The sequence below is a fragment of the Lampetra planeri genome, chromosome 19 (assembly GCF_965212315.1).
Source record: "Lampetra planeri chromosome 19, kcLamPlan1.2.h2, whole genome shotgun sequence".
Lineage (NCBI taxonomy): Eukaryota > Metazoa > Chordata > Hyperoartia > Petromyzontiformes > Petromyzontidae > Lampetra > Lampetra planeri.
The window spans coordinates 9,933,002-9,948,580 of record NC_136125.1 but is presented as its reverse complement, the minus strand read 5'-3'; the positions used below and the strand labels follow the sequence as shown (position 1 = coordinate 9,948,580).

Below are 15,579 nucleotides of genomic sequence, written 5' to 3'. Positions count from 1 at the left end.
TCGTCTTCTCAGCATCAGCAGCAGCATCAGCAGCGGCAGCGGCAGCAGCAGCAGCAGCGTCAGCGGCTGTGATCCGAAGCCCAGCGAAGTGCAACGGCGGTGCCGAGGCGAGCGGTCGGATCACGCGCTCGGTCGGCTGGGGTGGACATTGCATCGCTTAAGAAGACTCATCCTCTGTTGTTCATCATCATCATCGCTGCTGCTGCTGTTGAATAGCATCTCTTCCTGCGCGCATATGTGCAGAAGAATCGCTCCGTCCCCCCACGCTGTGTGTGTGTGTACACACACGCGCGCACGTGAACAATACGATATGATATTATAATGTACAGCGCATCATTAAGGGCACAGCAGCGTGTTGCTATTAATTAATTATTATTATTATTCCCTTGCCGGGCGTTCGAGCGGACGGGGGTATAAGGAGGAGAAAGAGAGAAGCGAGAGAAACCCGGAGCAGCAGCAGCAGCAGCTTAGCAGCGGCGTTCTGTGCATACCGGTCGCCCAGCCTCCGCGGTCAGAGTCGTTGGTCGCATTGGCGATACGGGATGAGTACGGCGTCGATCCATGCTCTGCTTACGTTCTGCCTTCTCGTCATCGAAATAATTACATGCGTCAGGTACGTTCGTCATCGTGCATCGTCCGGTCACCTTTTTTGTGTTTTTTTTCCGCAAATGTCACTTGGCCAAACTTGGGTGCCCATGGACATGCGTTTTTGCGGTATGTGCGTATGTATGTTGAACTTCTTTCGCACCGTACGTGTGTGTGTGTGTGTGGAGTGAATAGACACATCGGATCTGTTTTGTTCTGCTCTTGGTCTATCTTTTGATGAGATTGTATCGAATGCGCCGGATTATATCTTCTTCCAAACCAAAAAGTCCCATCATCGCATATGAATTCGGCTTCTCAAATTGCATTTCCCTTTGCGCTTCTGTGATTTCGTCTTCTCTGGCCACTTGCGCGATTACCGTACCTCGATCCACAAAATCCGTCTCGCTCTCTCGCTCCTCCATGCCCATTGAAGTCAACGCGAAATTGTTTCGCATGTGCTTACATTAATGCTTGAACATAGCACAGCACCGAGCAATGAGAGAATTGCGCGCTATGGTGAGCGCAACATTTTTTTTTAAAGGGCCGCGCGTTACAGCTGTCATCCGCTCTTAAGCCGCGACTTGTAGCGTCGGAGAGGTCAGGATGATCTGACTGGTGAGACTTGGCGGTGATTCCTAACTTTCACGCGTCAGCCCTTCGCTGATTGTGGTTGTCGGCACGTGCAGGACAGCTGTCGGCGTGATCAATCTCATACAACGCAGACTGACAGCGTGGGGATACGGCGGATGTCATTGCCGTCGAGGAGATAGGAAATGCATGCGTGCCCAGTGTCCTCGTAGTGTAAAATCCAGCACGTGTATAAAGCAGCATTCGAAGTAAGGTTAAAGTGAGCGATATTTTTCTGTTTTTAATCTCCAAAATTAAATTGCATTACAGGGACTGCTACGTAAAAGAATTGGTCGTAATACAACGTAAGTTTCGTACGCTCGAGTTGAATTCCATTAGCGACAGACTACAATGTAACAAGACTACAAGGTATTAGAACAACAACAACAACAAAAACCACACACACACTAAAGTTAGTTTGTGCACACACACACGCCGCGTCAAGTAAACCTCCAGAGTTCAGAAAGCGTGGAGGCGTCGACATTGAGGACGATCCAAAATGTCGTTGCCGTTGTCGTAAATGATCTTACGCGTAAATAGTTCGTTTTTTGGGGGGGAATTCGCAGCGTCAATCATATTGCGAAGTGTATTTGAGTATCGTTATTACGTTGACTCCATTAGCGTGCCACGAAGCCAAGGCGCCATTTTGACATGGGGTTTTTTTTTCTTTCCGTTCGCACTGAGTGAGCTGGTGAGACAAAGACAAAGGTCCCCCCGTGTAGCCTTAACACACTTCTGGGGCAAGTGCTGTGAGCGAGTAGCACCTATGGAAGGCCGGCACGGCGCACGAGGGAGTGGGTGGTCAGCAACACGCCCGGCCGCCTTTGTCTCCCCAGTGGCGATATTTACTCACCGGGTACTCATATGAGGCTGATTCGACCTAGGGGAGGCCCAGGACCGGTTCAGAAAATCGTCACTGGTGTTAGCCATGAGCGGGAATCGAACTCGGCTCGCCTGGTTCGTAGCGCAGCGCGCTAACCAATGCGCCACCAATCTCCACGTTCACACACACACACACGTTCACACACACGTTTACCTACACGTTTAACACACATTTATGAAAATACACCAACACACGTAACAGCAACCGACAACAATCGCCATTGATAACTAAGTGGCGGTGACATCCCACGGGCTTGTGCCAGGCTAGGTGCACGTTGAGGCCACGTGAAGTGTGAAAGGCTGCATGGCCGTAGGTCACGGGATAGACCTCGGTGCCATGGTTTGACTGACTCAGGATGACTGGCCGAGGCAACAGCTGTGCTTCTCACTGCGCAAACTTGTTGCGTTTTAGCCGCCTGTTGCTCCGCTCGTTATTGTGAGCGTAGTTCCTCTGCCCTCGGCTACTTCTGGAGGCGGACTGCCTCAAACTGCTCGGTAGCGTCCTTCACGAGCCTCCTCCACAGAGGCCGATCTTGACACCGCTGGTATACCAATCATCGGCACGTCCACTCAGCTCCATATCCTTCTCGTATCACATCACTCCATCGCTTTTCTAGCCCGTGCCGCGCCCGTTTAGCACCCTTTATCCGGCCAAACAGAAGCTGCTTGGGCATGCGGTTGCTGGGCATGCGCGTTCAATGACCCATCCAACGCAACCACACACACACACTCTCCGACACACTCTCTCCAACTCCTCGATAAGATGTCTGATTAATACGCACATTAATGAGCACATGCACGCGCGCGCATGCATTCATTATCGGAGAATTGCCATTTCTCCTGCACGTAATTGAGACACGAGTCTGTGCGTGTGCGTGCGTGCGTGCAAGAGCATGCAAGAAATGTGGCCGTATCAATATGCGAGAAAAGAGTCGGGGGATGGACGGCATGCTCTACCGTCAAGCTCCATTAGCCGTTATCGCCGCATGTGGCAGCTATTTTGACAGTCTGCTGTCTTAATAGCTTAGCGGGGGAATCGATTCGGGGGAGAGAAAAAACATCCACGTGCCATCCAACGCAGCGTGCTGTCTGTGAATATAACACACACATACACGCGGAATATATATATGCGAAAAGCGGAACCGATAGACTGTAATGGAAACTGATGTGGCTGTTTAAATTCTAGCTGAAAGTGAGAGAAAGAGAGAGAGAGAGACTGGAATGGATGGAGGTCGGTGTGGGGGCGTAGTAGGAAATGCGATTGTGCAGCAAGCCAGCCAAACAACATCGCATACGCGACACACCAGGCAAGCCAGCTCGGTGAAGTATCTAAGCAATACGCAAGTTAAACTATCTGGCACAAAACCTTCCTTCCACCCCCCACACCACCCCCACCACGTCCACGATGCGAGCTTAATAACATTGCTTTATCATCACAACATTCGTTGCTCGAGGCTGCAGAAATCTTCCACCCTTATTAACAAACAAAAAAACTCATCTGTGTATCGGACACCAGAGTCTCTGAAGGCGCTCCCGTGTGTGTTGTTGGACGGGAGGTGAGGAATGACGTCCTCTCCATCGCCTTGGCTGTAAATGCGTAAGCCACCAGCGGAGTGGGAGATGTGCTGAGACGTGCTATTCGGACGCTGCTGGTGATCTTTCGCACGGGACGGAGGGTCGCGGCTCACTGGATAGCAGTTTGGTGGCACTTTTTGTTGTTGTTAAATCAACCAAATTCGCTCGTGGCCCTGTGAACGCGGGTTCGTCGTGTACATTGCGCGTGTCCTCGTTCGGGCGCTGTTGTCAATCCACTGCTGGATGAATCCCATCCCCCCCTCTCCCCTTCCACGTCGCGTTGGTCGTGGGGTTATTTGAGCGTAAATGTTAGTTTAACACGTAGTAGGCTTTCGCGACTAATATCATCCACAATACAGGTTTTTTAGGGTTACATCGCGTAAAATTATACATGTGTCGTTAAACCCGCCACCACTTGACACAACCAACAAGTAAGGGTTGTCACGCAAACAGAACGTGGCCAATTCGTCATTAGCACAGCAACACCGGTGTGTTGGAGAGCCAAGCCACAACATTTCACAATCTGAGCACGACGTTTCGCCAGTAATTACAACCAGCTTCATCAGGCGACAGCCAGATTTTTGGAGAAGTCCACCTGTATGTATTTAACCACGTTGGTCGGAGTCGGTGAAGACGGGGAGCATTGCCTTGGGAGCATATAAGTGCAGTACAACAATGCATTTTGCTGCACTGACCGCTGTTGCCAAAGACATAGAGCCTCACGGCACCGATGGCAAACCTGTTTGTCACCCATCCAAGCAACGTCCAGCCTTCCCAGCTTTGGCGAGATCGGCAGCAGTCTGGACGATTCGGTCAGCCTGGTCATTAGCGTGTCACGTAACGTGCATAAGGCCGACCCGTCATGTAATGTGCGCTCGGTTATTAAACTAATTTACAACAACAACAACAAAGACGCCGGATTTACGCGGATGCAAGCGAGTGACACTGTCAATCACGGCTAAGCTGTTTCACTCTGAATCTCAATCACTCCCAAACAATGCATCAACGCTGGAGAAATCTACTTTGGGCGAAATGAAGCAGTCATCAGACGACGATTTACGACCGAACCAGCCTCGGCAGACGCCCGTATCCTCCTATTCACACATCCCGGCCTGGTTCATGATTGATAAGCTTACTGAATAAGTAATGCGTAACGGAAAGGCATAGACAGCCCTAAATCCAATCGCTGTTCACGGCTACTTAGAGCGCACATCGAGGTTCTGAGCACCACACTGAGATTTCAACGACGTGGGGCCTCCCCTTGTTCTCCTCCTTCATCGGTTTGTGGACCTACACGGATGTTTCATTGCCTCTGGGCGTGCTCCATGGTTCGTCGTCGTTTCCATTTTTAGATTTGTCAAGAAAAAATTGATTGCCCCTTTCTCTGAATTTCTCCCCCCCCTAGTTTTCTCCCCTTTGCGATTCGTATTTCATGCTTGTCTCGCCATTTCACGTGCTTGGAGATACTGCACTGTATTTAAGAGCCGCATAAGTGCGAATTCTTATCCCTAACCCCTTATTTGTATGTGTCACCCCCCCCCCCCCCTTTGTAATCATAGCTTGGCGCAGCCCCGCCTCGCTGGCCCTGCAAAAACACCCCAGCCCGTGCAGCTCTCTCCGTCCGATTTCCTGGACAAGCTCATGGGGAAAACATCCGGCTACGATGCTCGCATCAGGCCAAATTTCAAAAGTAAGGAAGTCGGTTTGTCTGTGTGTGTGTGTCGTACAAATGCTGATGATGATGCTGCTGCTGTTACTGCTGGGCACCACGATGACCAACTGTTAACTACCTCGCCTGGTATGCAGGAGATCGTGGGTTCGATCCCGACCCTGACGCCTGCTGCTGTATATTTGGAGTTTGCACGTTCTCCCCTTGGTCACGTGGATTGTTCCCCTAGTCCTCCGGGTTTTCCCTCCACATTTAGAATCAACATGCGTTGAGAGTATTTGGCTGCTATAAATTTCCACGTGATAAGCCACTTCGTCGAGCGATCATTTGTGATAGCCAGGTCGCTGGTGAAAAAGCGCTATACAGCTCAGTGGGCCTTACCTGGTGAAATAAAAAAATATAGTTAACTCGTAACTTGGCCCTGGATAAGGGGGCTTGCCAGCCAATGGTTTATTCTAGATTTGAAGCTTTCGTGACTGCAAGGATTCATACTCTTAGGTTTTTCGGTAAAGTCACGTAGGTAAAAAATTAAGAATAAAAAAATAATTTAAATAATAATATTTATTTTATTTCTATTATTATTTCAATTATATTATTATTTTTTTACCTACGTGACTTTACCGAAAAATCTAAGAGTATGAGCCAATGGTTTAGCCTTGCAGCGAGGAGCTGTCCATGGTTCTGAAACAGCTGCGCAGGCAGCGTTAAGGATTAAACATGAAAAGCGTTGTTTAAACGACAGCGGCACACGCCCGTGGGTTGATTTCAGCTTTTGAGAAAGCGAATATGGGTTGTTAGACATGGCCCAAAGTATGTACTTTCACTACCTTCTGTCGAAAGCTAAATGCGTTTTACTTACACGGGAATATTTCGCTGAGACTCGAGACTTTCTTTTTTCAGGACGGTCCTGCTTTTTCAGATGTTTTAGCCGATTCAATACGTGCTTGTGGGAAGGGAAAGCGGAGTATCCAGATGAATCTCACGACACTGCCTGATGTACAAGAGAATGTTATTGTTTAAACAATTGATGGCACAATGGTGTTTTATTATGTATTTCATCAGGAGACCAAAGTTAAACTGTTGTGACATAGGGACAGTTTTCCATAGTTTCAAACATATTTGTAAGTATTTTGTGTTGTGTTGGGATGTAAAATCTTTCAGATACACAATGGGACATAGTAATATCACTATGGGTCATATATTTGCATTTCATTATAAAAAGGCACTTTGGTAATTCACCATATTCATTATCAGGCAGCTGTAGGGATTAAAAGGCTGACTTTATGGCGACTGGCCCTTTGGCAAGCAAGCTAGTAGCTAAGTTATTTAGTCACTATTATTAAGACAGCCTGGTTTGTGATTGGACGAAAACAAATATTTGGCCATAATATGCCTGCGTTAATAACTAGACAGCCAAACAATGTGCGGCCATCTGAGATGTCACTAGAAAATGCAGAACATTCAAACAATTACCTTTTATAAGGAATCATGTCTGCATTAACCACAATACTTGTGGTCAGAATGCAAAAAAAACATACTCTAATAAGAGATGCATTGTCTTTGAAATGGATTGGTCCACACCAGAGACAGCTTTCTTTTGAGCCTCGTCTCAAACGGTGTTAGACCAGAGGACGCGAAAAGGCGAATAGCACAAAGACAATGCACTATCAGAGTAATGAGAGCTTGGGGTGAGCATCTACATCATGGGACCTGTTTTGCCAATACCAAAATATGAGAACAGGTTTTTTTCCCCTTTTTTCTGGTAAAAAACTATTCTAATTCAAAGAATTAGCCAGAAAATACGAGAAGCACATATCCACATTTACACATTACAACCACGTGCATCTGGCAGCTACACTACTCGATTGATCGCATATTGTGCTGTCAATATTGGCGTTACAGATCACTGTCTGCACTGGGATATGTGCCAAAACACAATATTACTCTGTAGTGTTTTAAAATATATTGGATCTATTATGGCAATCGTTGATTCAAACTATCTTTGTGGAAAATAAAAAAGTATGATTCATATGCTAACAAATTGCAGTTCCTTCTTAATTCATAATGTATCGGCTTGGCAGTACAATTCTTCCTTGATTGGGTTGAAAATCGTTGCACATTACATCTAGTATGTTAATTAACGGTGGGTACTGAGTTTATCCACAAATGTGAAGCTAATTTCAAGAAATAAACTGAAAATGTACACTTTCGTTAAAGTTTGGCAGGAGTAAACCAGAATATTTACTCATGAACTTGTATCTAACTATAATAGTCACCCAAACATAAATTATACGCAACTGCAAACTACACTAAAGCAATAACTTTCACTGCCAAATTGGTCTTTACTTTGTTTTATCACAATGTACCATCAAACAAACTTCCCTCATTGCCAAATGTATTCTCATTGCGAATTAATGTCCACAGTTTGTGAAACTGAATTGTCATACCAGCTTTTATAACACCTGTTATCCACCTGTAATTCCAAGATGTTTCCTTCAAAATTATTTAATGCTTTGGCATACGGTTCAGAAACACGGTCATTCACACAAAGATAAATGGAACAGTGAGCGAAATGTTCACAAAAGAGCTCGGGGTCACGCACAATTGGATTTACACTGAGAAACAGAAAGATAAACGCATGGATTAGAGGGCATACACAGGTTTAATGTTGTCATTAAAACTGTTCGGAGAGGTACAGTAAGTGAGCTTGCGCAGGATGACATCACGAGAAGGGATGACATCCAATGAAGCGCAGCGAGGGAGTGGCAGCCGATAGTTAATCCACCGAGGAAATGGAGCGATTAAATCAACTCATGTACAGGTGCTATGTGAATTATGACATCACGGGGTCGTAAGATGTGATGATGGCGTGGGAAGATCTTCATCCAACAGCGGATCGTGCATGGCTGATGATGATGATAATGAATGGTTTAAATCCAGAGGCGCGTAGGTGACAACCAGTAGCTGCTATTGGGGTTAAACTAAAAACGTTGAAAGGAGAAGTCCTTCATGCCACTCAAATAACTTTAACGAGGACATCGACAATTGGTAATAGTGTTCTTTCAATGACAACCTTCCTACCGTAACATATTTAAAAATCGCTTGAACGGAACCTTTTCATCATTGCAAAGTTATTGCAATTGTACACCACTCGACTGAAATTATTTTAATAGGTTGGGTATGTTTCTGAAATGTCAGAGATGAAATTCACTAAAGTCACATTAGTCAGCCAACCAGAAGGAAACTCAGGCTAACCATGGTAGATCACTGTGCATTTATAAAGTTATTCTTGGGTTCGCAATAAGAAAAAGAGTCTATGTAATCTTCTCAGGATGTAGTCCTTAAATATTGGTTCGTAAATGCTGCTTAATATTTATAGTGTGGATATTTTACCGTGCTTTCATGAGACAAGATGATGATTATGGTGATGCTTATGATGATTACAATTACAATGTTTATGATGATGATGATCATGCTACATTGATGATGATGATGATGATAATAATGATTATTAACAACTGTACCAAATAACCTTTTACTGAACAATAATGATGATGTTCCATATGCAGCTTTGCAAGATAAGTCATAGCCATGTAATAAACAATGCTATTGATATCGAACGCATTTGCAATTCTGAAATAGCATGAAATAAAAAAAATTCTGCCTTAGGCTTAATTAGATCACATTTTTTTTTAAAGCAATAAAATATGCAAACGTTTCTGTGTAATTGACACTTTGCAGTTCTATGCTAGGAGCCCCTTGGCGGAGCCAAATGCGGTGCGGTAATCGAGACAGAGCTGAGACGTTGGATAATAATTTTAGACATCTATCACCAGCATGCACTTAATGCTCAACCTGCCGATCACAGGCACAACTCTCAGATGCCGTTTGGCATCTCATTAATTTAGCGGTGCCATTTGAGTGAAAATGTTCAGAGTACATTAGGACAACCCCATCGTTTCAAACTACCATTAACTGGTCAATTAACAGACTGCACTATGCTTGTAGATGCAACTGGTACATTGCAGGGCCAATTGTGAGTCAGGTCATCATGCGAAATTTGTTTCGCACTGCATTATTCAGTTTAACACGTAGGCTTTCGCGACCAATATAATCCATAATAGAGATTTTGGGTGAGATCGCATAAATATAAATGTGTGTCGTTAAGCCAGCCACCACCCCACAGGGCCAGTTTGTCACGTAAATCAAACATGCCAATTCGTTACTAGTTCAGCACACCGGTGGGTTGGAGAGTAAACCCACAACATTTACAATTCTCGTGCATTATGCAGTTTACATCTTACGTGTATTTGAGATGTTTAAATATGCAGAGCGATCGATGTGTATTTGCGGGTTGCATTTTATGCCGTAATTATTTAAGCTCACGGTGGCAACACATTTACAATGATTATGCAACGCATTGAGGATTACTTTGTGCAGGTACTGCGGTTGTAAATAATCACCTGACTTAAGTTAACATTAATGACACAATTCTATTCTCTTACATTCTTTCATGAATTGGTTTTGATGTTAATTGAATACATGAAACTGAAACAGAAAACTAAACAGAAATAACACTTCAAAGGCGCAATTGCGACACTGCTGGTGGAAATGTCTCCAGTGGAGCAAGCTCGAGAGAGACCCCCTCCACAACAACGTCAGAGGGTGTTTTGGCCTACTCTTCCACACTTGCCAGATGTTTCAGAAGAGGTGGAAGTGCCTACACTTTACCCCACCGCACGCGACCTGCCCATCGATTAACCGTGGTGTCCACATGTATTATGCTGGGCGGGCACAGAAACAGGGGGTCGCTTGAAGGATTCTCCCAATTGTTTCAACTACCGTGCCGGGAGGTAAAAAGTCCAGCGTGCTCACCATGACACTGTGGCAAAATAAATAAATAAAACATATTGCAATTAGCAACCCTTTACATCATATGCTTGTCAATTATCAAATGTTACACACGTACACACACTCAATTACGGGCAGAGGGCAGTGCAGAAGAAAATAAAAACATTGTTGTACTATACTTCTATGCTCCTCCATGTGGTGCTGCCTGCCTTCCTCTGACCAGCTTGGTGTCATGGGGGTCTCATAACGCCCACGACCCGCACAGCGTTGGGAGGTCATCATCCAGCAGTGTTTGACAAAGAGCTGCACACGTGCAGTGTGATGTCCCGTTTCTTAGGCATCACATTATGCACATCTATCTATATCAGTTCTTCAGCCAGTGTTTTATATGGCAAGACCGATATATGTTTTTTTTTCATTACATATAGCTGCACATTTTATCGAGTTCAGAAGAGTGACGATCTGAGTGGACACTCACGAGGATATGAACTAACATCCCTATCTTCTTGGTTCTTTCGGTAAAGTCACGTAGAATGGAAAAAAAAAACAATAAAATAATCGGTAAAGTCACGTAGAATGGAAATAATAAAGTAATAAAAAATTAAGCATAATATATTAATTAAATCATTCTTTTTTAATGCTTTCTTTTTATTATTTCCATTCTACGTGACTTTACCGAAGGAACCAAGAAGATGAATCCCTGCAGTCACGAAAGCTTTAAATCGAAATTTAACATCCCTATGGTTGGGAGCCTGTGCTCAACCCAACTAATCTGACCCTGCCTTTCGTGCCATTAACATCCATTTCAGCAGATCGCATAGCAGGAGAGCATTACACATTCTTACAGTGTTGACAAAAATACATAAAGTGGTGTTAATTGCTTTCTTTGTTTGACTATGACAAGGCTATGATGAGTAACTAATTCGTAATTACACGCATTTGTTAATAACAACAACATCTGATCTCGTCAAGCAAGGAGCATGAACCCATCACGTGAACTCTGGTCAACCTCGCAGCAGCTGTTGGCTAGCCATCGCTTCTGCGGCCGTCTGGAACGCTCTTCCTCCCGATATTCGGAAGCCACTGAAGCAATGCACTTTCAAATCGAAATGTAAACTCATTTCTTTAGAAGTGCTTTTTTGTATTTAGTGTCGTGTCCTTTACTCACTCTTCTGATTAGCATGGTTGGCTATGTACGGTGCAAACGAAGTTCAGCATACATACACGGTAGCAGCTTACTGCAGTGTGCATTGGTAAATCATATGCTGACAAGAAAGCAAAAGTAACACTGGTCAACAAAAGAAAAAAATTTTTCTGGCTGGACTTTTGCAGCTGTTTTAGACTAATTTAAGGGTGCTGATTCCAAATCTGATCTCAGATTTGCTCTATCACATCTCATTTTTATGCTATCGGCATACCCCATTTTCATTGATTTTACCTGAAATTAACTCTGTCACTTATGATTGCAAGTTGTTGCGAGTCAGTGACTGCTTTAGTGTTAAAATATGGTGCTGTGTTTTTAGGATAGTGTGTTTATAATATCATTTTATGTAGATATCCACATCTATTTAATATTTTTCTTCTGCAGTTTTTATTGAAAATGCAATATTTGATATCTCAAAAACCTGATGTGATAGACAAAAACTGATGCCAGATTTGGAATCAGCACCCCAAAATTACCTTATACCCGTTGGAATACCTTATGCCAGAAAAAGTGTGTTGACCAGTGCACTCTAGACTTTGCTGCTACACTGAGTGGTAAATATTATTGATTTATCCCCAGAGATTGCATATACATTATCACCAAGGTGGCAATACTTTTTGCCGAGACACATGACGACTATTTATACTATAATAAAGATGCAATCAGTTACGTTTTGTCTTGCTTTTTTGCCTTTTTCACAATGTTGTTAAAATTTTGCTATGAGTGTGTGGTTCCAAAATTGTGAACATTACCTTTGGAAATCTCACAAAGCAGAGCCGTCACCTATTTCAGAAATATCCGTGAAAGAGATTTTTCAGAGGCCTTCTCTAAAAAGCTTTCAAGGGGCCTTTAAAAATCCTCTACACAGTAAGGACAAAGACAAATATCCCCCGTATAGGCTTAACAGACTGTTGGGGCAAGTGCTGTGTGCGAGCACCTGTGAAGGTCGGTACAGCACGAGAGGGGGCAGGTGACCAGCGCCACGCCCGACCGCCTTTGTATTCCCAAGCGGCGATATTTACACACCGCAGCAGGTACTCATTTGAGGCTGAGTCGACCTAGTTAAACGTTCCCACACACTCATTATTACACGTTGTTTTGTTGTTGTTGTTGTTGTGGTGGTGCAATAATTGGTGGCTGGCTGAGACCATCACTTCCCTCGCAATTGAGAAATTGGTTAAATCACAGATGGTGGCCTGGATTCAAATCGACGATCTTATCAGTGCCGGCTCACTGCTTAGATTTCCAAGCCAGCAGGCTGCATCGCGTTGCTTTCTTGATGCCGTGCCACGTAGAGGAACATTCATATTCATTTGGTATGTTCAGTGAAATGCAATGAGCAGGCACGAGGTACGTCGCCTCTGTAAACTAACGGAAGTGTTCGCGGTAGTTTCACACTGGGCAATGTAGAAACATTTGATCACATTTCGTTTTTTTTCTTTCCCATAGACAAAATCGTTAAGCGCCCGTGCTTTATCTCCGCACCGTCAGGAACAAATCCCAGGCAGATTTTGAAAGATGTCGGCCTTGAGGCATTTTCAGTGTGCACTGAGTAAATCTGCACGCGAATGGAAATGATTGACTCGTGCGCGGAAAGATAGTCTGGAGTTCTCTTCTGGCATCTGGGTGTTAGAAGCACAGCTTTACGCCCTCATGGACATAGGAGACTACTATATATTGCCGGGCTGGGTTGTTGGTGTTGTTGCCGTGTGATTTTTTTTTTTATCACCACCACATATTCCCCTACCTCGCATTATCGTGCGACCTCTTGCAATGTGAAAAATCCCATTTGAGCCTCTTTTCGTGTCGTAGAATGGAAGCTGGCAACAGCAGCCTCCTTTATCTCCCAGGCTCCTTCAAGCACCGTCTCACATATCACAATTCAACACAATAACAGCGAATCATGAGCGGCACACCTTTGCACATCCAACACTCGGGAAGGATTAACATTCAGGTGAACGTATCTCCCACCCCCCCGCCCCCCCCCCCCGTCTGTTTAACCACATACATGGGGAAGATTTGTCTCTGTCGCCCCGGATTATCACACACCACCTGCTTTTCATGCCTATTAAAATGCCTGCAACAACAAAAAAAAACCCCACCTCTAATCAGTTGTTTTCTGGCGAGGGCTAATGACTGCTACTCCGACTTAATTATTGCATCCGCAATCAGCGTGTGAACTCCATTTGCCAAACACATCTCAGTTGGGAAGAATGCATATTAGACAATTACCACTTGGACATCTCTCGCGGTGGCAAGGTGCCCCAGTGGTGGGAATAATTTAACTTTGTAAACACATTTTTGTTCAAGCTGGCATCACTGCAATGAGAGTTGAATGCGCGTGCTGTGCCTGCTGATGGCTTGATCAAAATTAAAACGAATTCTATGAGAGTGCTATCGAACAAGAATGTGGCTTCGGGCTGTTTCTTTCGCAGAATAATCTTAAATTGTTCAATACGCATAGTTTATGGTGCACTTAAAAGCACAGTACTGGCTGCGTTACGGTCGTTGGCAGAAACTTGTACGCAGTCAAGACAATCAACGGTGATTCGCTGCTCAGATGCATATCAAGCCAGTGTTTATCTGTTGTATGTAGCCCTGGAGCAGTGATGCAATTTCGACATTTCTATGGCAGGGGTGAATCTATCCCCTCCAAGGGACTTCTTCTTTCGTGTGGCTGATGTAGACGCAGAGCAGCAACTGCAATAAAGCATTCAGGTGGTCAAGCCAGACAGCTGGGATCTCTCCTTCGTCTTTGTAGATCAAGGCATTGCGTTGCTATATGTTGTATGGTCTGTCCTCGATGACCACAATCGTACACTGGAGCGTTTTTTATTTTGCATTTGTGCATTAGGTATCCGCGTCTGCAGCCATGGTGTGTGCGGTGAATGCGGCTTAGGGTGGTCCGTGAGCTTTGTGGAAGATCAAACCCAGGGAGATATTCTTGCGTTGGGTCTCTCACAAGGTGGTGTTTGTTTGGGACAACCACTCTTGACTTGCTAACAAATTGGGTCTCATTTTATTGACCCCCAGAGGGTTGATTGGTTGAGTCGACGACCAGTCAGGATTTGAACTCTGCAACCTTTCCATTGCGAGCTGCTCGCTCTCCCGCCAGGCCTCTTCCATTCGCAGCAATCACCCCTGCACGGGAGTGGTACATTCCAAATGAATTCGTTAACTCTTGCACAGTCACACGTGGTTTGGCCGCACAGGTAAAAGGGGCATTTAGTTTGATAGCTTTCAATGGTCTGCGCTGCCAACGTGGGAAATCAAACGTCCGCTGCATGCAGTGAACCGTTACGCACCCCGAGTGTCATGCGACGAAAATATCGTGATAACAACTTGAGAAAGGCCAAGAGCAAAACTTCTGCCCCGTCTGTCGGGGTTAGCAGCCCGGAAAATAGTTCAGCGCCTGGCACCAACCACGTGCAGGATACCTCTCGCTGTCGCCGTGGCGACGGAACACGTGGCGACTCCGGTCTGCCAGCAGAATATTCAGCAGAGGTCGCAAACGGGTTTTGATTCCTTACCCGTACCCGTACCCGGCCGCACCAGGGTCGCAAACGGGTACCCGTACTCGGCCGTACCCGTACCCTACCCGTACCCAGCTGGGTACGGGTAGGGTACGGGTATCGGGTACCTGATTGCGACCTCTGGGATGAAGCCATGTTGCAGGCGCGGGTGGGTTGATTCTAGGAACTTGAATTGTGAGAAGAGACAAGACGTTGGGAAATGAGTTACAAACGGTTACTCACCAGTGACTCGCGGTCTACCCGTACCAGTTCCCGGCCGCACCAGGGTCGCAAACGGGTACCCGTACCCGGCCGGGTACGGGTAGCCGGGTATCAGGTAGGGTACGGGTATCGGGTACCCGGTTGCGACCTCTGATATTCAGTCACAAATACAGCGTGGGCAGTAGAGGGCGGTGCATGGAAAAAAAGGTCATTGCTGTACAGTACTTCTATTCTCCCATGTCTATGTGGTTCAGCTTCACCAACCCACGCTGATCAGTGTCGCACAGGACGGTCTAGTTAACCCTGACGAAGAGTGCAGCGTAGGGAGGCCCTCATCCAGCAGTTGATTGGCAAAGGGCTGTACATGTATACCCTAAGGAAGATATGAGTTAACTAAAGTGAGTGAATGCGCTAATTGCATCGATTTAACAGTATTTAAAGTTAAATCGTCA

General features: G+C 45.3%; 1 protein-coding gene across 1 annotated transcript in view; it reads left to right on the top strand.

Annotated features, from left to right (window-relative positions):
• The first annotated feature begins 542 nt into the window (after window positions 1-542).
• LOC144724171 (glycine receptor subunit alpha-2-like) overlaps window positions 543-15,579 on the top strand; it is a 40,992-nt gene continuing 25,955 nt past the window's right edge. Inside the window, exons 1-2 of the mRNA XM_078603094.1 lie at window positions 543-613; window positions 5,229-5,359. Coding sequence (XP_078459220.1) covers window positions 543-613; window positions 5,229-5,359 — 202 coding nt within the window. The remainder of the gene's footprint in view (window positions 614-5,228; window positions 5,360-15,579) is intronic.